Raw genomic sequence first — 23,713 nt, 5'->3', positions numbered from 1 at the left:
TCATTAGAAGACAGACATAACGACATCCATAAAACTCGTATTGGAAACTCCTCACCTGTCACAGTTCAGACAATGCAGAACAGCCTTTGGAGGGACCCTGGTTTGAATTCATGCTGCATTTCATCAAGAGTCTGAATAACTCTAGTAGCTCTATGATGGCTGATAGATATCGAGGGCATGGATTTCCACTGTGAAGTGATAGCTACCAAAAAATATGAACAAAACCATCTCCCAGCTGAGAAACTGAAGGTTGCTGTGCAGAATATTTTATGCAGCTTATCCATAACCCCACAATGCGAAACCGTGCAGGCTTCTAAATGCTGTGAAGCACAGCAGCTGCCCAAGAGAATAAATCTAGCTGCGCTTCAAGTGACATTTACACAGCCCCTATGCAGACAGTTTTTCCACGAAGCAGCTAATCCTAGACCAGAATACCGGCACCCTGTCATCACTACACTATGCTGGGAAAATCCTTTTGAAATTTAGAATTCACTTAAACTAAAACCTCAAATAATTATTCCAGTGCACCAGTGTGTGCATTTAGACACTAGTACAATGAACTACTCTGAAATTCCATTTTTACATTAGCGCGTCATGTTTTTGTACACATAAGACTTTAAGACAGACGTTGTGTGCTTACGTTTCAAAAGCAATGCCACTTTCGAGTGCAGTAATTCAGCTGTACAGCTAAAAATCTTGTGATCATGTAGCCGAATCATTGGTAACAACAGGTAATATACAGTTTCTCGCACTGAAATGACCTGCATTGGTTCCCGCTAAGGTCACCACTAGCAGCCAAATGTAGCATATAAGGACGTACAGTTCACTGTTTTCACCCTCCTTTGAAATAGGATTTAAACTGCAACCAGTGCACAAGCAACCACATTACATGACATTAAGACATGGAAAGAAAATAAAACTCTTTTCTTTAAAAGGTCAAGTTGGACATAATTATCTATGGCATATATACATAACAGGCCCTTATGATAAGGAAAATGCAACCAAAATATCCCCTCTACCCTACATCCACATGTCTCCCCTCATCCCCTGAGTCAATCCTGAAGACCTCTCTGCAAAGAATGATCTTCTTAGCGCTGGAAGTCCTCTTCTGAACACTCACAGAACAGTGAGCTCTGCTTTCAAAACCTTCTGAAACAGGACGTTCAACACAGGGCCACCACTTCTTCCAGCAAACCTCGCTTGTCAACAACCTTTTTTTTCTGTTAATCAAAAAATAATATTTAAAAAAATAATATGTTAAATTAAACAAAGAAATTGCATGACAACAAGCGGGTAAAAGCGTGCAGCTTATTTTACACAAAACAAAACTTCTAAAGTAGCTTTTTGAAAAATCTTCTACTTACGTTCAGGTAAACGTTTTATTTCTTTTTTCATATTTTTTTTTTTTTAAGACACAGAAATGTAAAAAAAAAAGCCACTGTTTGCAGAATGTAAAGTGAATGCCTCTAAATCCTGTCAGGTGATGTCTGTCCAAATTTGTCCTCTTCCTCACACACACCCCAGCCTCCAGACTCTCAGAGCCAGAACAAGAAGGATCCCTCTCCTGGGTCTCTGTATTTTCTTCCTTTTGATTTTTATTTTAATTTTTCTTTTTTTGAAAAATAAAAGAACATGGAATGATGTCACACCAAAGCCAAGTTTCACTGTTAAACATGTAGTTTTATGCGTCATACAATACGTGTGCACGCATGTACGCGAGTGAAGTTGGTGTTAATCTCAGCACGCTTTTTTCTTGTAAAACACATTTGAACACTTTCCCTGCTTTATAAAACAAAACAAAAAAAGCAAAATAAAAAACTCCATCAGGGCTGTCTTTTGCTTTCAGCATCTCACCAACTGTGGTTATTATGTCGAGATTTTATTTTATTAGTCGAATTTTCTTTCTAATTATTTCTGGCGTTCTACGTTCTCTTCGTCTCACGTGTCCCTTTTGCGCGGGCCCCCTTCAGGGTTTTGGGTGAAATCCACGTGGGTCAGATTTTGTTCTTTTTTTCTTTTGACCAAAGCGGGGGATTTTAGGTGTGGACATGTTGTGTTTCTATTCTGTGGCTGCTCTGCTGCTACTCAATGACCATGCAGCGGGGCAGGTGCTGGGAGTAGTACTTAAAGAGTTCGGCGGTGGCCCCGGGGCAGTTGGTCAGCTCCAGCTCCTCCAGGTCCTGCAGCTGTATCAGGCCTGACAGGCCAGTGGTGGTCAGCAGGGGGCAGCCTAAGATAAGACAGAGAGGGAATCAGAATGGGAAATGAGCTCAGCTAACAGATCTTTCTCAGAAAAATGTGAAAAAAAAAAAAAAACTTGCCTAACTCCAGGTGACATTGCTGTAAACCGGGGTGGCCAAAACTACTACCTAAACAGTCGCAGTTTGTGCTGGTTTTCCTCGTTACTAAGAATTTAATTGAAACAGTTCATTTCACTCACCTTGCATGGTTTTTTGGGTCTGAATTGGTGAGTTGGTTATGATTTTAAGTTTTAAGAAAACCAGCACACTCCGTGGCTACCCAGGAACAGGGCTGGGGATCCCTGAACTAAAAGAAAAAAATCTACAGGTACCTGCGAGGGACAGAAGACGCAGACTTCGCATGCCGAACAGGTGCTGTAACCCGAAGTCCTGCACCTGGAGAGGAAAGCAGAGAACGGTGAGAAAACGCATGAGAGCGATTTAAAGGACCCAGCGACGCCTGGCTCAAAAGCACAACCATCTCCGTTCTGGGCTGAGAACATGGTGAAGAAGGCTCACCTGGCAACACCACCTCAGGTACAGGCTGTGGAGGGACGACATGGTGGACAGGTAGCCCAACCCTGTGTCAGTTATCCGCACACACCTTTGGGAAAAGAGAACCCCACGGGGAGTGGGGGGAGGGGGGTTAGGCGAGACTCACACCAGGGAGTACATCACAAAAATCTCTCTTTGAGCTCTTAACTTTGAGAGCTTAACAAAACATGTCTACTTCAAAAACCACCACAATTTATATACGCTGACTCAGCAGATATAATTCTTGAGTTTTCTGATCCAACACAGTCTCTAGTATAATTTGTTTCAAACAAAACATCACTATGTTGAGAAATCAAGTTACTCTTTATTAGAGCACAGTGGTCATATGCTGATGGAATGCTGCATTTTTGGAATGCAGGACATTTAAAAATCTTTGTTTTACACTAATTTATGTACTCTCTGATAAAAATAACAATTTTCGCCATGATATGCCAACTCACAGCAATAACACAATAAATGTATGTCAATAACAATGTCATTATGACACTAGTAACAGAAGCACAATGAATCAGCAAGATGAAATAAGCTGACAAATAACATTCTGACATTCTGATCTGGCCCCAGTACCAGGCTGAACCAGGTAGAACGAGGCAGAACCAGCTCAGGACCAGGCCAGAACTGCCTCAGAACTGCCCAAGACTCAGCCTAGGCCTGCAGAAACTCGCAGTAGCAGGGCGCGGTGTCTTTGGACTCACCGGTCCAGCACCAGCTCCTCCAGCTTGTGCAGGTCGCAGGCGATGTACTCCAGCGCCACGTCGGTGATGCGCGGGCACCAGGACAGGTCCAGGCTGCGCAACTTGCGCAGGTTTTCGGCTACCAGCTCCACGCCGTCGTCGGTGATCTTGGAGCAGCCGGACAGGCTGAGCGCGGTCAGGTTGGGCAGGCTGTGCACCATGTTGACCACGCCGTGGTTGGTGATCTCCCAGCAGGAGTGCAGGCGCAGGGTGCGGGTGGTGTGGCCCTGCTTGGCGGTGAAGTAGGCCATGGCCGTGTCCGTCACGTGGTAGGCCTGCAGGCTCAAGTCCGCCAGGTTGGGCAGCAGCTGCGAGATGGCGGCGATGGCGTCGTCGGCCACGTTGATGCAGTCGCTCACGCTCAGCGAAGTCAGCCTCGCGTTCAGGCCCGACCACAGCCCCGCCTCCGTGAAGTCATTACAGCCCGAAAGCTCCAGGTGCACCAGACCCTGCATTTGTTCCAGCATTACCTGCAGGGGGCGACATTTAATTCGTTTAATTCTGCGTTTCAAGGTGGCTTATTTTTGCCTACTGTAATGAGCGTATTCAGCAATGAGTCAAACACTGAACAAACTGAACTGAACTAAGGACCTCTCCACAATAAAGAAGGCTTCTGTGACACATTAATACCCACCGCCATAACATATAAAATCATAAGGTCTGAATTTGAGGCTGAAGTTAAGATGAAATCAAAAACCAACACTCAGTTCAGATTAAAAATTTAGTGCAGATTGTTTTATGAGTGTAGACTATTCTTCTTTTTGGACCTCTGGGTCTGCTACTAAGTCAGTAAAGCGTAGGTAAAGTGAGTGAGGATCATTTTATAAACCGATTAAAAAATCAGCCACTTGCCATTTCTAAGAAAGAAACATTTTCCTGACCCCACACACTACAGTTCACAATTATAACCTGTGTTCCAAAAACATGATATGATATCTCAGATATATAAACAAACTCCTTATGCTACAAAACATAAAGCTGAGACATTATGAGAACTCAATTAAGTGGGTGACTTCTGGATGTGTTTTTTTATTTATTATTTAACATTTTTTATTTTGGGGATGAAACCCAGCCATAAATTTAGCCAATGAAAGACTGAAAACTTAACGTGAACACAGAAGTGCAACGAATATAGGATTCAGCACTGAGAGCCACTGTCAGTTGATCTTGCTATGGTTCATTTCACTTTGTTAAAATTTCTTTTCTTTTTTATCATTATATAACTAGATGTCCTGTGTCCACATGCTCAATGAAGTCATAGAGACAAAAGTCACATGACCCCCGGCTCCCTGGCGCCATGACCTTAATGGCCCTAATTGCTGCCCCACAGAATACAAGGCCCATTTTCCTGGAAAGGGTCTCTCAGTAACTGCCTTCGGGTCATCAAGTGCAAAGGGTTTAGATTGCCTGATTGTGGAGGGGGGGGTGGGGGGGGGGGGTGGTTGGAGGAGAGGAAAGACAAGTGACAAAGTGCCTCTCTGTTGGGGCTGGCATGACTGACAACAAAGTAACATTCAAACTGGGGCTGTCGAGTGTGTGGGGGGGGGGGGGGGGGGGGGGGGGGGGGGGGGGGGGGGGGGGGGGCGAGAGGAAAGAAATGGAGGGGGCACAGCGTGGTGGGCAAAGACACAGCTCACCTGTAGCATCCATAATGCATCTCTTTGCTGAAAGAACACGAAGCCCAACCTGTTATTTTGTGCGCAAACGGAAGTGCCCTGCTTCCAAGACACACCCATTAAGGTGGCTTAACAAATTATGGAAAACGTGAGATTCTAGAGTGCTGTCTCAGTGCTTCTTCCAAGGGTTCCCGGTGTAGAAAGCACAGGTAACTCCTTGCTGTATACAATGTAAATACCAAACCTGGGTCTAGAACCAGCAAACGTCTGATCAGAGCTCTAGCTGACCAATTGTTACTAGAAGCTGTAAAGGTGTAAGGTAGGCCACCAGACTCATAACCACATAGCTGCAGGTTCAATTCCCAGGAGTGGCACTGCCATTGATGCTCTATCCTGGATCAACAATTAAGCTGGATTTCTTCATTTTGTATTCCATTACCAAGAACAACTACCACCTCCCCAAAGGTTTAACCACATCACCTCCATAGCGCAAACCACAGAACACAAAGAGAAACAAATGCACACGTCTCACCTCCAAGCCGGCGTCTGTGATGGTTGACCTCTTGAGGCTGACAGACTTGACGCCCTTCTTGGACAGCGGGTAGTTATCGATGAACTCGCAAATGTCCAGGTCAGAGACGCCCACCAGGCAGAAGGCCTGAAAGCCCCGGAGGGCAAAGGCCTGCAGGCTGACAAACTGCTTCTCCCCAGTGGGCAGCAGGTTGTATAGCTCCTTGGCGTGCAGGATGGGAGTTACCCCATCCCAGAACTTTGGCTGGTACAGCACCTTACGCCAGGTCTTGCACACCTGCGCAAGGGTGCACTTTTCGGCAGTGGTGAAGTACCACAGCAGCCGGTTCAGGACCTTCTCGTCCAGCACCAGCTGGCCCTCCCCGGGCGGCATGGGGAACCTGCGGAGCGGGGGATGGGCGGACGTGGGGGAGATCCGGTCGGGGTCGGGCCCCAGGAGGGAGGCGGCGGTGGGGATCGGGTCAGCGTGGTACGGCAGGCCAGGCGGGGGCAGGATGGTGGGCACTGAGGAGGACTGGCACAGGCGGTTCTTGGCGGCCGGCGTCCCCTTGGTGATGCTGGCTGAGCCCAAGCCGTTGGGCTGGGGGGGCAGCTTGACCATGCCGTTCCTCGTCACACACGGGGGCTTCAGGTCACCAGGGGTGGACATGTTCAGCATTTACAGCTGGAAGATTTAAAAAATAAAAATAATAATTTCATTTTTCAGACAGATAGATAGATTGTTGACTTTATTAATCCCCAGAGGGAAATGCAATACATTCAGTAAATTTACCTATCTGTACATAGGAAACTCTATGCTCAAGCAACTGAGCCAAGATGCAACCCTATAATAATAATTATGTGCACACACTGAATAAAAGGTGTCACTTGCATGTAGGAATCTTTGGACTACAACCAATTTAAAGTAAACATATATCTTACATCTCATATATCTTCCAACAAACCAGTGCTGCACCCTTAAGTAAATCAAGAAGAATATTAGAATGTGGTCCCGCACAAAAGTTTAATGCATAAGTCAAATGAGATTTGTGTACAAATGCAAAACATCTATGTACAGGGATATTAAAGAGCAGCTACAGCATTTATATTTTAAAATGATGAAATGTGACTAAATGACATATTAGAAATCTCAATTTCCATTTATGGTGCACAGTTACCTACCGATTGAAATGGATCTTAACTGTTCCAGAGGTACTAGAACACACTGGCTCTCATTCCTCTCCTAATGTAGACAACAGGTTTCAACACTAACCACACAGATATATCAACAAAAGCCAGAAAAAGTTAGTCGTCACTTAATTTTAACTTTAGTTGAGCGGTTTGGCCATCAAGTGGCAGACCATAGTGTGCACAAACCGATCATCGTTAGGTATGCTAAGATGTTAAGATCAGCAGCATGAGGCAAAAAGAGAAAATTCCACTGCATCAGTTTCGTCAAAGTTGTATTAGCTTACATGCAAATTTTTCGGTATTGAGGCAACGCAAGGGCCCGTTGTGCATATTCACAAACATCTGCGCACAGAGGTGTGCTGATGAGCAATCTACAATAAGGCTACAGTAACCCCCAGAGTATTGGGGGTTACTGTAGGTACATGCTGAGTGCAGCTCAGGAATCAGGAGATTCCCTTTCAATAATGTGAACAGACCATTGAAACGGTCGCAACACAGACGGCTTCGTTCCGCTAGTTCACGAATTTAAACGCATTTGAAGACAAAACGGCAATGTAGCCTAACAGGTTGAACTTGACCATTAAGTACAAAACTGAACAAGTTGAGCAGCACCTTTGCTCTGTTCGTGAGTTCTTCAGCTTGGGTTTACGATGATTTGCGGTCGTTCGTCTTAATTTTGGCCCATTCCACCCCCCATATTCCCGGACCTCATAGTGACAGCGCAGCGGGTCCACCTTAATGTTAAAGATGAAACAGCAAGTATAATTAGAATTACATAACGCGATTGTAGGCCAGCTCTGCTGTGGGCATTATCCCTGTTGAACAGTAATCATGAATTCTTTATGGCTTTATCGGTCTAAAAACAAATACTTAAAATGGCTGCAATAGCATACGTTTCAGTATTTAATATTTATGTTATTGGTGACATCTAAAAATAGCCTACAGATGCGTTGCTGAAATAAAATCCTGAAAGCGAAAACATAACGAGAACCAATGAGCCGACAATGAGAAAATCAACAACATGTTCTTGAACAGGCCGTTTTACTCGCGTTGAACAATTGAATATCACTTGCATATAGGCTGCCTCGATTCAGACTATTATTCAAAAACACAGCCTATTTATAGGACCGCTACAGTATACAAATGTCCCCTCAAATTGTATTTGACAGTTGCTTTCACACTGACTGGGTTTTCTGAGCAGCAATTACTTATCTTTAGATACAATCCCGTCCTTTTGTATGAAACATCCCAGTGTCAAGATACGAAGTGGGCTTGTCATGCGGCAACGACAGTACCAGCATTGTGACTACAGCGAATGGCTTCTCCAGAACAGCAGAACAAAAAGACACCCTTGCGGCACACAGTGCACCGTACATAGTGAATCTGCATCATTTTCTTACCTTAAAAGAAAAAAAAAACCTGATGGTTTGCGACGTGTAGGCTATTTAGGATGTGACTGCACCTTTCTTCTGAAACGAAATCGCCATGTTACTCTATTAGCGTCCACTGGGAATGGCGGAGTGAGCGTTGTTCAGCTTGAAACATCACTAGCGTTATTAAAAACGATATCGAAAACGTTCATAGCGAGAGTACCAGCGAGACTGAGAGGCAAACAATCAATAAATAATTAAGACATCATCATCAGTGATGCACAATTCCCGATTTCAGCAACTCGGTTACAGCTATCTGTTTACATCTGTGCTGATTCGCGAGCAGGCTCCGAGCGGTAACCGATCGGCTTTCAGCATCACCATGGAAAACAAGGGAGAACAGATCACAACGCGCTGAAGCAGCTGCAGCGTTATTTTTTATATCCGTCCTGTGTATTCAACGGGCTGTTTTGTCAGCACAATAAAGAGGTTCCCTTCAAATTGTTTAGTCTCAATTACTTTTCGCTGCCAAGCGCGATTAATTCGATTAAACGATGAACCTGCAATCCAGGAAGCTATGTGGAGAGAATGATTCATCTTTATCAATAGCTGAACTCCACAAGTAAAATGTTCTAAATTTAAAAATGTCGTCATATAATTACAAGTATCGCTTGTCAGGTGGCCTAGTTATATTCTGAAATTTATAGAGAAATCCCAGATGAGAAATTGCGTGGTGTTCTGACCAACACTGATACATTCATTAAATGATTCACCAGTGGATATGGCTTTGTCTAAATTAACAATGACCCTATATATAAGAAGCATACATTTTTATCTGTTAAAAGCTGGTGTTGGGTACTTTTTTCTCTTTGAAGCATTGTCATGATCAGCACGTGCCGCACGTCCACCCCGCGCCTCGAGGTTACCTTTGCCTTTTTGTTTATTAAAGAAGGTAGATAGAACATTCGTTTTCCGGCCTTTATTTTAAAATTTCAAATCACTTTTGAATTTCAATTTTGAAAATCACTGCCAAATGCATGCGGTTATAAATTTGTAAGTATTTCCAAATGAAACTACGAAGCACAGTGAAAATGATGGCCAATGCAGGCCAGTTTCACTTTGTTTCCTCGTTTATGCTGCAGCGGGTGAGTGTCAGAGAGCTACAGCTGGTCGAAGCTGGAGCACATTTTACACACAGAAAAATTGAGGAAAGTGTCATAAAACCTATTGTAAATAACATGACGTACATTTGTTGTAACAACTCAAATTACTTTGCCGTGTGTCTTAATGTGATAAATAGTTGTAATGTAGCCTACTGTAAACTATTTGCAAAACAATACAATTGTTTAACAGTTGTAATGTGATATTATTGGACATGTTTTACATGCAGGAAATTTGTGATTTAAACTCAGACTGAATAACAACATTGCTGGAGAAAAACAGACCTCCAAAGAAAATGGGTCATACGGTAGCCTTTTATCATAAATGACTGGCTATATTCCTGCTGTGAGGTAAATAAAATAAACAAAATGTACAATAATAACTAGGACTTAACTAGAGAATTTACCTTGTTCTCCGACTTTCATGTTCCCATAACAACATCGTAAATTGCTCATGTAATCGGGTAGATCTGCTGTAGGTTGTGAACCAGGGCGCTCGCCATCCACATTGCAAAAGACATAATGATCATATATATATATATATATATATATGATTGTTTTGTAGGTTCCCTTTAAGGATTTTTTTAAGTTGACCGAGTAATGACAGATTTTGGCCAGAAAATAGCTACAAAAGTTTCAGCAATGCAGTTCACAGACACATCATACTAACATCTGCACAGGTGTTTGCACAATTATTAATAGGCTTTCACACACTATGAATAACTGCGTATTGGCACAGCACAGGGCACATAACCAGGTGACTAGTTTGTACAGTGAGTCTCCATTTCACAGTTTTTTTTATCACTGGCTGTCCTATGATTTCAGATCACCTGCATACACACAGGGAGCGTCTGAAGCATGAGCACTCTGATGGACAGGCCCACCTACCAGTGAATATTTTACACCCAGGGCACGCAGTATTACAGGAGAGTCAGGGACCATTTTAACCCCTACAGGCCACACAGTATTACAGGAGAGCCAGGGACTATTTTACACACTACAGGCCACACAGTTCTGCAGGAGAGTCAAGGACTATTTTACACCCTAGAGGCCACACAGTACTACAGGACTACAGGCCAGAACGCATAGTACAGAAGAGCTGGCCATGATCAAAGTGTTGGCACTGACAATCAGTCATTCTGACAGCTGTTAGGGGTGCTAATGCAGTGGTAACCCAAGGAAATATGTCCATCTTAAGTCCACCTTCCCCTGGTGGGAGAAGTACAAATGTGTTGAACTTGAAATGTATATAACATAGTTTATAAGGATCAGCCAGCAACTAACTGAGTCACTATGAATATGTGAATATAAGCTCGACTCACACACCATCCACAGTGTGACGCTGCTCATTTATAACAAAATATTACAACGGACATCCAATAATGCCTCTACCTTTAAAATCTTCACCTAACTTAAAATGAAATTTTACCTAAAGATATGATGACCTTGCTTATTCACCATTACATCTTAAAGTTGATGAGAGTTACACTTTACTCTTGCATTAACCACCAACACTCATGATCATCATCATGTCGTAATTGTGCCAATGCCCGCCCTGGACTGGCCCACCACTTCGGGAGATTCATGGTGAGCACAAGCCACCCCCACAGCAAAGGTATGACCTAACTTAGCCCCGAATCCACAGGAAAACAAAGGCTCTCTATCTCCAGAGAGATGGCACTGCAGTGCAGGACGCAGCCCACAGGCTCTTGTACTCTCCACCTACGACAGCGCAGATTCTCCCTCTCTAAGTCATGACGATTCGCTCCGAGCAGGAAAGAGAGCTCCCCGGCTGCCCACATAAAAGGCAGAGACTACTGCACAAGCCCGCCGCAGCCATGACGACGCACACAGAACCGTGGTCTGTGTGTACCTAGCAAACTTTAGCCATGACTGAATAATAAAAGCATTGTTACAAACTTTCATCAAATTGTCAGAAGAAAATAGGTCACATGGTATACCATAAATGACCAACCATGTCCCTTCTGCAGGAAATACACACACATGCAAATAAGTAAACAGAATTCACAGAATACCTCATCTTTAGGCATTCAGCAGACACACTGAACGAAAGCAACTTGCATAGCTTACATTCTTTTAACATACAATTTATGCAGCTGGCTGACCCAGCTTGTACAGTGACATTATTCCTCCACAGGTTTTACATGCATATGCGACAATCTCAGAAGGAAGTCTTCCAATAGGCTCTAATGTGTCTCACTAGAGGAGCCCTACCTTTTTCAAGTGTTCTTTACCAGGCAAAATGGTTTAATCAGGAACTTTTCACACCTACCATAGAAGGTTCCATAAGGAATTTTATTTGAAAATTATGTATTGGAATTTTAGATTGGAACAATTTCTTATGGCACATGCAACCTAAGACCACTGTGCTCAATGAAAGAGGTACTGACACAAAATAAAAAATGACACTTAAACTATAAAATGAATAAGTTCACATGCATAGCCCTTGGAAACACAACATTGCTGTACAAGCTGCATAACCCTGAATGCCCTATACCTGTCAATGTAAGACCAGCTGATCAGCAGAAAATTCTGTAAATACAGAATCCATAATATCCTTCATCACATACAAAACTGCTTTGGACATCTGAAACTATTAACTATTAACTTAAATATTAAAATTTCTTTGAAAACCCTGACATTAAATGTATTGTGTGTCTTACAGTATTTATTGTATTAATAGAGTTAATGTGTTTCATATTCAGTATCTAAACCTCTTCAGTGTTTTAGAGAGATTGACTTTAAGATAGTTGGAAGATGATGCCCGCAGCCTAAATAAGTTTATTACAGATTACAAAATATTAAAGATATTAATCTGCTGTCTTCCTTTGATTGCTCTATTAAAGAATAAACCAGTCTGTAGCAAGGACTCACTACTAGCTGCTGAAAGTCTCGAGTGTTATTCACCACTGACCTCTCAAAGACCTTTTAAAATGGTCAACAGAAGTTGTATGAAGCACAATGAAAGTGGAAGAAAGAAAGTGGTTTAAAATAACTGCCATCAATACACGGCTCCCGAAATCAGTGCCTCGAATCCACCCCCTCCGTTGCGTAACGCGTAACTCTGCTGCACAGACAAGTGGATGCAAAACGCACATCTGAGTCCCATCCAAACAGTCTCAGTGAAAGAGGCCCCACGGACCTCTCCTTTTTAAACGGTGGGGTAAAAATAGCTCTCTGTAACCTGCAGGCACAGAGAGACAGAGTAAGAGAGACATGTGGAGACAGAGAGGGAGTGATCGAAGAGAAGACGGAGAGAGACAAACAGAGAGAGTGAGAGAGAGGAGATAAAGGGAGGAGACAGAGACCAATAGAGGGAGGAGAATGGGAGAAAGGGAGGAAGAGAGAAAGAGGAAGAGAGAGAGACACTCAGAGGCTTCACCGAAGCAGAAGAAATGCAGTGTTGGAGACCATCTGGAATCCGTGAATCTGTGAGACTGTGCGACTGAGAAAAGAAGACCCAGGAAATAAAGCACTGGGCTGCACTCTGAGAAGAGAATCTCTTAACGGGGACTCCTGAGTGGCATACCCATCTGAGGCGTGGTTTTTAGTGCAATGAAGCAACATGCAGGCCAGATTCAAGCCTCGTTAGTGCCAGTGCCTGCTGTGGCCAGGATCGAGGGTGCTCAATGACACCCTCTATGGTTGACTGGGGTACCTCCGCCAGCTGTGTAGTCTTCACATTCTATGGGTTGGATTCAATCGTATGCACGTGGAATGTTTAAGGGCATATGCAATTCAATCAGAGCTTTAATAAAGCCTATTTTGCCCGCACTACCTCAATACAATGACTGGAAGTAGGTTTCTACCAATGAAAATTATTTTTATTGAGCAATTGACACTCATGGATATGACTGATGGGTCAGGTCCATCCATCACTTTTCCAAGCCTTATCTTATAATAATACATTTTATTAATTTAGCACGATGGTATGGTTTAAGGATATCCTGTAGTGCATGTGGTGACATGCTGATGTCATTCTTTAAGTACAGCCCTCAGTAGGCAGGGCCTATAAGTGAAAATAAGTGATGGTAAAATGTAGTAGTGTGCATACCTCACTTTCTACAATGGTAACTAAGCAGAACTGACATTATACAAAGCAGCATATATAACATCACAGTGTATAGCTTCCTCAGCCAAAAGGTCCAGAACAGGGGTGGTCAACCCTGGTCATGGACAAGGACAGGGTCTGTTGGTTCTTGTTGTCGCTCAGCAATTAACTGATCAATTAAAGTAATGGATGACCCAGTTAACTCCTCTCACCTGGTTCTTCGACTGGGATCTAGTTGCTGATTTTAAGGAGAAAGCGAAAAACCAACAAACCCCTACGGCACTTCAGGACCAGCGTTGGCCAATCCTGCTCTAGATATGTTTTTGCTATTTGGTCCATATCGCCCACCAACACCCATCCATGCTGCCAGACTCTTCCAAACCAGGCAGAAAATCACCCCCATCGTTCCAGACGGCTCTCACCCCCCCCCCCCCCCCCAGCAGAATCCCATGCCAGCCCGCCTCCTCGTCTCGCTCCACCGTGCTCTGATTGCGGCCCACGCTGATTGCGGCCGCTCTGGTGTCTGCGTATCTGAGTCCTCAAGCCTAAGAGCTCCCACACACTCATCCCTGCCACTGCCAACCCCCAAACACACACGCGCATGTACCCACCCACACACACACACACACACGCACACACACTCACTCACTCCTGCGGCTGCTCTGTTTTCCTGTCTATCTCTCCCTCTGCTCAGTGACCGTCTCCGATCTCCGTTCTCTGAGTGGTGGACTGGGCAATGTTCTGCACTCCCTTTTGTTTTTTCAACCCACATTCATTCACCTGGGAGCCAGAGGCTATTACATACCCTAGAGGTGGGGTCTCCAACTATGGTCCCGGAGAGCAGCAGGGTCTGGTGTTATGTTTATGTTTTATCCTTAAAATCATCTGCCAGTTTAGACATAAGACGTCAGGTGCAGTGGGTTAACTGTGCTATCAACTGCTTTAAAAGTTCTGAGAAACAACAAGCAGCAGATCATATGGCCTTCCAGGACCAGCACTGGGTAACCTTGCCCTGTCTGCACAGTACTACAGGTGAGAGCTATCACTTCTCTGAGGAAAAGTCTCTAGGCAATGACTGCTGGCAACCTCTGGAATATTCCTTTGAAATGTGTCTCTTAGAAAGCACCTTTTATCAAACCCACTTTCCATTTTAAGTAGCCATAAAACATGAAAATTTATGGTGCCATTTATTTGACACTTGCCCGTGATTTCAATCAAAACGTATCCTTGAAGCTAAGTACAAATAAATATCAAGTTTTACAGCACAAACAATCATTTCCATTTATCATTATCTTTGAACTCTTCAAGCTGTGTTTGTAAAGGGAAAAATATCTAATTGTGAGTCAGAGATAAGGACAAAAGTGGATTGCGCCCATTAGTCATCCATATTTGTTGTTGGTATTTAAACTGTTAATAGTGCTTTGTACTGCATTCGTACGTTGCCTTGGATACAGGCATCTGTCACATTTATAAATAAATGGAAAGAAATTACGAGCATGACTAGTGCATGTGTTCTTGACAAGCCTAGATTTTTAAATTATCGATATTAAAACTCATGAGCTGCCAATCTACAAAGCTGGACTGAATTCTGTCCTCAAGACCATTTCGTAGTCAAATGAAAAGAAATGAAATTTGGAATTCAAACGTTTTGTGTAGCTGTTGACACGAAAGTGGTAAGGAGGATATTCCCCAGGTTAGGAGGAGGACTGGGTCTATATTCATAAAGAGTAGGAGTGCTGACCCAGGATCAGTTTTGCTTTTGGCTCATAAAGGTTAGGATATGGACGGGGAAACCTGACCTGATATCAGCACTCCTATTCCATATGCCTGCTAGCTAGCCCTCCTACTCCTCTGCCAGCCAGCAGTTCCGGTCATCCCACCAACAGGGGGTACCACATTAATACATTAACTGCATAAATGCAAAGGAACACAACTGCTGTGTACTGATCCGCATTCATCCTTAACTTGTATATCTCTATGGTCTTATTAAATGAACTGAGCAGGCTCAACTTAAAAATGGAATAAGTTGTTATAACTCAAATACAAACAGTGAATAGTTTAACTTCAACCATTTACATAAGCTGAATGGAGGGTAATTCCATTCAAACCTGAACCCCAAAAAAGTGAGCAACTGAGGTAAAAATAAAAATAAAAATAAAAATAAACTCTCAGTGGGAATAAAATGACCTCACTCCCTGGTAGACTGATTTCAGGACTGTCCTAAAACTCTGCACACAACTGCTAAAACAACCAGACAATATGCTACCACTGAACTGAGCAATATGCCTGTTATCACTGAGACATGTATTATGTAAATGATTTCATGAAAAGAATAAAATTTTAATATTTGTTTAAAAAACAATTCTGATATAACATTTTCCAGTCAGCTCACCAAATGGCAGATGTTCAACAGACCAGATCAATTAATATTACATAACAAAAAAAGACATCAAGGGGAAGCATGCCATGCGCTTAAATCTCCTGCCCTGAGAGGGAGGGGCACTCCTGTTCTTACCCAGGATGACTTGCGCACAAGTATCACTTCAGTCCATTCAGTTTTTCCGCAATTATGTGCAATTCAAGAAAAAGTGGATGAGTCATGTCACCCAAATTTGTCTGTCCATATAATAAAGCTAATGTCTCTGTTCCTTCCGGTTCTTAAATCACAACTTAAAATATACCGCTACTTGTTTCATTTTTCATTTCTGTGTGTGTGTGTGTGTGTGCATGCATGTATATAGACAGGGTATGAAACTTCATCCTAAGATAAAGTTATCCTCTATATCCTCTTTTGCTCACAAGCAGTTTTTTTTTTGCCTCAAATTGGAATGGCAACCATAATTCAGCCCAGTGGTCTCAGAATGAATGATATGACTGTTAGACCACCTAAAGAACCTTTGGCAGAGATGGAGCCATTCGATCCCTGACCCCTTGACCCTGCCAGTCTCAACCACGCACACTGGACCTCCAAGCAGGGCTGTGACTCTGTCCCATTCTTGTCATAGTGTCACACAAGGTGGTGTGAAGCCCACGCCGGCACCAGTCCAGAACCTTCACACTTCCAGTCCCCAGTAACTCAAATGTTACAAGGGACTAGAAGAGTCCTGCAGTTGGCCGCTTGCTATCTATGCATCCAAACTGAGAATGCTATTCTATGCTGCACCACGTAAGCAAGAATGCATTTCATACAGTGCTAATGTGAGAATGAAAAGTCCTAAAATGAGAATGCCACACCGTTACAAAAAAAATTGTGACTGCTGTGTATATGTAAGAAAGGACAGTGCTAGTGTCAGAATGTTTCCCTTTGATATGGTGCTAATATGAGAATGTACGTGTTATACATGTGTCTACTTATGTGAGAATGAACATCTACGCTACAGTGCTACAGTGCAGTAGTGGTGTTAGCGTGGGAATGCGTCACTATGCAACAGAAACAACAAACAGCACCCAACTACAGTACTAAAGCGAGAATGAACAGTGCTAAAAAGGCCATACATGTCAGTATTACAATGCTACAGTCAGAATGCACATCTGTGATATAGAGCTAATGAAAGAATGAATGGCTGCGCTAAAGTGCTTGTGTAAGCGCGTATGTCAGTGGAGAAATGCTAATGTCCGCTTGCAGGTCTATAGATACATGCTTATAATGCTAATGTGGGAGTGCATGGGGCAACAGTTGTAACTACACTGCTAATATGAGAAAGAACAGTGATAGAGAATGCACATCTCTCCTACAGTGCGAATGTGAGCATACATGACTACGCTAAAGTGTTAAAATGGGAGTGCATATTGAAGCAGTTGTGCCTCAGCGTTAAATTCGCACGATGAGAATGAATATTGCTAAATGCAAAATATTGCATTCAGCTGTCAAAATCTCTCAGTGGTCGATCAGGCTAAATCCTCCTTCAGCATGTTTCGCAGAATGAAGTCCATTCGGTTGACAGCATGGATAAGCAGACAAATCAGAAGCTTAAGTTAACGTGAATGACATAGTAATGGTGTTACCATAATCAGGTATGGCACCAAAATAAATCACATAATTCAAATATCAATAATTTCACCAACAGGTTTGAAAATCCATTTCCACTACCAGTACACAACATAATGACATGAAAGATGTAATTTTGTTAATTCGCAGCTTTATTCTGAGTTCATAAGGGAATCAAGCGAGTACGGCCACTCTTTTCATTGGTTCTTAATATGTGAATTACTTATAAATTAATGTAATATTCAGAATCAAGGCATATCGCGCTGAATATCAGTTTCCATGAATGCAAGTTTAAGCAACTTATGAATACTATCTGCCTGGCGAGAATTTGCTATGAATAAACCGTCAGCAAATATGAATGGGATTACATCACTGCGCTGAACAAGGCAAAGACGTAATGTTAGCATTCCTTAAAACGTCATGTCAATCTGACTGACAAACAAATTCACAAGACAAAGACATACGATATGCAACATGGCATTCAGTAGGGCCACAGTTCCCTTATCCCATGTTGCTATATAATGATCTATAAATGTTGCTAAAAAATATGTTTACGTCCGTTCAGTTCACACACCCTTCAAAACACGTAACAGCATGCCCAAAATAACATTATTCATCTTATTGCTGCAACCTACCCAAGTCAGCTACCAAAAATATAAGCGCATTTAAGTAACAATGCACTTTATTCTACAGCAAAACGTCGCGTTTTTTATTTGTCCTTACCTTATAAAGTATACATGTATGTTAATCCATGGTCCGCACGTTTGGTTGATGAGGGTAGATCACGTTTCCCACAACGTTGCGGACCTCATCAGAAAATATATAAATAAATGACAAATAATAGGAGACCAACCCTTTATTTCCCAGGCAAGTCGAAAATATTTAGCACTGGTATTGCGATTGAATCCTACCGACTATCGGAGAGAGACGGATACTTGAGGGGAAATCGTAATTGAATCGACAAAGGAGCAGCGATGTAACCCAAAATAACAGTCTAATTTCTATTCATTGAATGCTCCATCACACAAAGCTCTCTCTCTCTCTCTCTCGCTCTCGCTCTCTCTCTCTCTCTCTCTCTCTCTCTCACGCGTGCACACAAACGGACCAATCCCATTTAAAGAGATAGATGCATTAATATCAGTAATCAACACTAAATGAACGGGTAAACATTGAATTAATAAAATTTTAAAGCTTGAGATGCAGATCCTTCAGCACTGAAAAACTACGTATATGTGCCACTGTGCTATGCAAATGTTTTGCATATTTCTAGAATTATGAATAGAGTTATACATCAGTTTGCAGATCTCACATTTACTCGTCAGTTTATCATAGACTTCATGCCTATAATTTTGCCTCCAGTAGGCTAATATCATTGTATCATTTTATAGTAGATTCAGGCCTATATTATTATGGAAGTATCATGTTATCATTGTTTGAAATTGAACAAGCTAATGAATAATGACATTCGAGTACATGAACATGGTCCATCTACACAGTGCAATGTGGCTGTTGCACGTCCAGTACCTTGTGAGATTTAATCTAGTGGTCTATCGTTCTGAATAACTTATTGACCACTTGCGGTCAGCAGTATAGGTTGATGAAACCGATTTGGGTTGTGTATCTCGCCATGTCTCGCTGGAATAAGCGGGTGGCGTCGACAGAATTGTGGGAAAATCTCTCCTGAAAATGCATGTTACGACTCGAACGCATCAAGCTAAACGCTTTAGATTAAACTGTCTGGGCGGCGGTAGAGGTGGAGTGACAATCTCTCTGTAAAAAGGCACGTCTTTTGCAGATTCCCAGATATCTGCGTCGTGAGACTGTAATAACACAGCACCATTCTTCTGGACTACCTTACACTCGCTATGTATGCAGTGCGCATCTAGTGACAACTGCCGCGGAGAGCGCGGAAGCTCGGCAGCGGTTCTATTTATAGCCAGCAGTCTGTTAGCTCTCCATAGCTCCCCGACCGCCCACCTAGAGACACACACACACACACACACACACAACAATCACAGAGCACCACACAACAGATTGGGAAATGTTATACACCCATCAGAACCCAGGGAACCTTTCTAATATTCTCCGGTATAAACAAGTATCCGGTATAAACAAATATATTTGTGAGATGACGTGTATACGCCCCCAGTGTATTAATTGATAATGAATACATTATAGCGAACACATATGAAAGTGAAAAACGGACATTTATATTTCACCACACATGCGCGCACCCGCGCAAACATACACACCTTTTAAAATATAATTTGTTTTGCAGTGTGTGTATGCGTCAATATATGAATGCGCATAACCTACACTTGCGTCACGTGACAACCATTATTTGTCCTCAGAGCTTGTCCAGCATAACCCATCAGAGCATGCTCCTGTGTGTTCTCCAGGCATAACCCATCTGAGCATGCTCAGCGTGTCTTACAGGCATGACCCACCTGAGCATGCTCAGTGTATCTTACAGGCATAACCCATCTGAGCATGTTCAGTGTGTCTGACAAGCATAACCCTTCTGAGCATGCTGAGTGTGTCTTACAGGCATAGCCTATCTGAGCATGCTCAGTGAGTTCTCCAGGTATAACCCACCTGAGCATGCTCAGTGTGTCTTACTGGCATAACCCATCTGAGCATTCTCAGTGTGTCTGACAAGCATAACCCATCTGAGCATGCTGAGTGTGTCTTACAGGCATAGCCCATCTGAGCATGCTCAGTGAGTTCTCCAGGTATAACCCACCTGATCATGCTCAGTGTGTTCTCCTGGCATAAAGCATCTGAGCATGCTCAGCGTGTCTTTCATGCTTAACCCATCTGAGCATGCTCAGTGCATTCTCCAGGCATAACCCATCTGAGCACGCTCAGTGCGTTCTCCAGCATCGGCGCAAGTGCTGTACGTAGGCTACAACATGTATGAACTCATATTCTTATACTGAGATGCATTTTCATAGAATGTCGAGGTAATGCAAAACATTTCATAAATGTTCCAAACACGTGTGTGTTTCATCCCACGTCCAACATGCATTCATTATTTGAGTTAAATGCGCACTCAGTTGGTATGATTCATGGGCCAAATGAGTCGTGTAGGGCTGGTGTCCTTCATCTGTGGCTGGCACGGCTTTTAGCGAGAGTCATTAATTCATTTCTTACAAAGGACTCCCTCACAGCACAGCCTCACTGTTGACACGCCGCTATAGTCTGCCCTAGGGGCCGCAGACCCACTGACAATGCACAGCTCCTATAGCATGCTGGGTGAATCTCATAAGCGCTGGCAAGGGTGTCATTATATTAAAGTTTGTTGGCACTGCAGTTCCATGAGAAGAAATATGAAAATGTGTCAAACGAAATTTGGTATGGGTGGGGCTTAAGTAGCTTTGCACAGCTTTCCAGTCATGACTTGACCTGAGATAATATCGGGGATGTATAATGACTGGGCAATCAAATGGAGCAGGTGATTCAAGATCTCATTCAACAGGTAGTCACACTAATAATGATTCATTAAAATTCAATGTTTTCCTTTGGTAGTGATTAGTTGGATAACAAGAAATTAGTGGCTAACAAGCGGTTTTACTTTTACAATCGTAACTGGCCAATGCATAATTATCTTAGGTAGGTTGCACGGTTATCATTGGATGTGTGTTGAGGCTGGCAGTACATATAATAAGCTGAATTGCACGTGAAAATGCTAAAATTATATTATTGTATGCCAATAAAACTGTTCTGAGCAAAAGATTGTTTTAAGAAGTAAAAGATGTGCCACAGTTATTCGCACCCATGTTTTCAGTACTTTGTGTCCCCTCGGTTCACAAGGATGACACAACCAAAACATCTTCTATGGTGCTTCATCTGCATTTTTAACATTGGTTCTCTTTGATATCTAAGACTATGATGAGCCTTACATGCATGTAAATTCTCATTTTCTTTTGTTGAATTCTATTTCAAGTAATATTAGAGATGTAAATAACACACACACAAAAAACTTTGAAAATAATGCTACTCGCACACACACAGACACACACACACAGAGCTAGTGGTCAAAAGTTTGAAAACACCTGGCTAACTGAAGGACATGGAGTATATTGGCAGAAAACAGCATGTTGTGCCCACTTAGTGAGGACTGGCAGTCCATTCTTGGGAGTTGTTGTCCTCACTAAGTGGGAACAATGTGTTATCTGGATTTTTTTGACAAGCACCCCGAGCCCAAGGAAAGTTGGTTTGTTTGCGCTGGCATATTGTGGTTCTCAAACTCAGTCCTAGGGAGCCCTGTGGGGGCCAGTGTGGGTGCACACACCTGATTCTACAAATCAAGGTGCTTATCAAAGACTCTTGTGGTTGATTAGTAGAATCAGGCGTGTTACTGCTTGGTTGAAACGAAAGCCATCGCCCACACTGGCCCTTTCTGGATAAGATTGGGGATCCCTGATCTAAAACATGAAAGCACCTAATCTTGTTCAAATTCTGGGATTGCAATTGTGGTTGGAACGAAAACCAGCATACACAGGGGGCCCCAGGACCGAGTTTGAGAACCACTGTGTTAGGGCATTTTTAGGCATGAGCTTCAGTCATGAAGGCAGTTGAACCTGCTGGTGTTTCTTGACGACCAGTGTCTGAGGTGATTTCGGCATTGGAACTCTGAGGGAAAGACATCACCCTCAAAGTGCTCTTTCCATGTCATGTGGTGCCATGCCATGTCATGCATGTCTTGGTGCGGCATCGCGGTGGCAGTGGTTTTCCATGGCTTTGTGATGCCAGCACCACTGAGAGGAGCCATGGGCTTCACCCACTGCAAGCATACACACTGCACTGCGGATGACTCAGCCACAGTCATTGCCATAGCAACCAGCTCCCTTTTCCCATCACTGTCTCTTAGAAACTCTGTCTGGTTGCCAAGTAACTGTGTGTGTACATGTCTGCGTGTATGTGTCAGAGTTTATACTGTGTGTGTGTACATGTGTATGTGCAGTTGTTTGTGTGCAGAGTATTATTTTTAGGCATGTGATGTCTTCCATAGATAAATGATGGGCTGTTTATTTTGCACTCTTTGCAGCTCTTTCTAATTTCACCCCCTATGGTGTTTCAAAACTCACGTGTGTACAGAATTAGCCACTTGCAGAACTGTTATGGGACATCAAGTAAAGATATAACATTAACAGGAACTCCTCCCCCTACACACACACACACACGCAAACCTATACACAAAACATAAATAGACCAACAATGTCTATCACAAGCACACTTGTGTACAAAAACACGTTTACTCAAACACACAGACTTGATTGGTGACTGGGAAACAACTGAGGTGTTTTGCTTGTTTGGCTGAAGGCGTAATTCTGCCTGTACCGATTCATTTCTACAGGGAAACGTTCTGCAGAGCAGAAGCCCTCCTGAATCTCCTCAGCCCAGAGGGTGCAGGTGAGAACACACAGCCCAGCGCTGCACTCTCCCAGGCAGTGATGCGGGGGCAGTGAGTGAATTCTGGCCCTTAAACAGCCCACAGATTCTCTACGCTGTGTGTTATCCTGGCATCAAATCTGCACCCCCACATGCTCCAAACAGCCCCTCTGTACAAACAGCCAGCCCAGTGTCACCCACCCAACCCCCCACCAAATATGCTTTAACACTGTGGGGGCCCAGTGGAGGGAAGGCTGAACAAGTCAAACACTGACACACACACTCAGCCACATGCACATATTTGCAGACACACATGCACACACATGCACAGGCACTCAAAAGCAGACAGCCACAAACATGCACACAGGCACACGTGCACACATATACACACGCACACGCACACTCAGCCACATGAACATATGTGCAGACACACAGGAACTCAAAACCACACAACCACAAACATGCACACACACACACACACACACGTGCACACGGACATCCAAGCACACGCGTGCACCTTCGAAGAGCGCAACAGCAACTGTCAGCGACCAGCAGGAGGTCACACAACCCAGTGTGGCACAGAGCAGAGCAGAGCAGAGCTTAGCAGAGCAGAGCAGAGCAGAGCAGAGCAGAGCAGGGATCCTGGCTGTCAGACAATGCTGATGTTTCTGCTGCCCATTTTTTTTCCCTCACTCATTCATGCCGGCTGGTGCGGCCCACCCACACAGCCCTCCACCTACTGCAGGAGCCCCCGGCCGGCTCCATTGACGTCAGCGCTGACGCACGAGGCCCAGAGTAAACTGCAGATGAAAGGCTGCTACACGCAGGCCTGAAGAGGAAGTATTTTTGGTTGGCAGAAAAAGGAGTACAAAAAGGGGGAGGG

The 23,713-nt window shown here is 43.4% G+C and overlaps 1 protein-coding gene across 4 annotated transcripts; it reads right to left on the bottom strand.

Moving 5' to 3' along the window:
- Window positions 1–1,368: 1,368 nt before the first annotated feature.
- Window positions 1,369–18,491, bottom strand: LOC118216243 (F-box/LRR-repeat protein 16-like). Of its 4 annotated transcripts, XM_035397318.1 has the most exons (7): window positions 8,247–8,801; window positions 7,459–7,580; window positions 5,678–6,340; window positions 3,491–3,999; window positions 2,760–2,844; window positions 2,573–2,636; window positions 1,369–2,230 (listed from the first exon to the last, which is right to left on the bottom strand). In XM_035397318.1, exons 3-7 carry the CDS (start codon window positions 6,332–6,334, stop codon window positions 2,082–2,084), a joined length of 1,464 nt encoding a protein of 487 aa, XP_035253209.1. In that variant the 5' UTR covers window positions 6,335–6,340; window positions 7,459–7,580; window positions 8,247–8,801; the 3' UTR covers window positions 1,369–2,081. The 4 variants fall into 4 exon arrangements, with proteins under 4 accessions (XP_035253209.1, XP_035253207.1, XP_035253210.1 ...); XM_035397316.1 differs by lacking the exons at window positions 7,459–7,580; window positions 8,247–8,801 and adding an exon at window positions 18,160–18,491; XM_035397319.1 differs by lacking the exon at window positions 7,459–7,580.
- Between the last annotated feature and the right edge of the window lie 5,222 nt (window positions 18,492–23,713).

The sequence above is a fragment of the Anguilla anguilla genome, chromosome 17 (assembly GCF_013347855.1).
Source record: "Anguilla anguilla isolate fAngAng1 chromosome 17, fAngAng1.pri, whole genome shotgun sequence".
Taxonomy (NCBI): domain Eukaryota; kingdom Metazoa; phylum Chordata; class Actinopteri; order Anguilliformes; family Anguillidae; genus Anguilla; species Anguilla anguilla.
The sequence above is the reverse complement of the archived record's forward strand: the minus strand, read 5'-3'. Positions and strand labels throughout refer to the sequence as shown.

What these genes read in the sequence shown, in the direction of transcription:
- LOC118216243 (XM_035397316.1), bottom strand. Translation starts at nt 6,334, where the DNA reads ATGCTGAACATGTCCACCCCTGGTGACCTGAAGCCCCCGTGTGTGACG. An exon ending in TCACAGACGCCGGCTTGGAG is followed by an intron (nt 4,000 to 5,677) that starts GTGAGACGTGTG and finishes CGCCCCCTGCAG; the next exon opens with GTAATGCTGGAACAAATGCA. An exon ending in GCGTCTTCTGTCCCTCGCAG is followed by an intron (nt 2,231 to 2,572) that starts GTACCTGTAGAT and finishes GTCTTATCTTAG; the next exon opens with GCTGCCCCCTGCTGACCACC.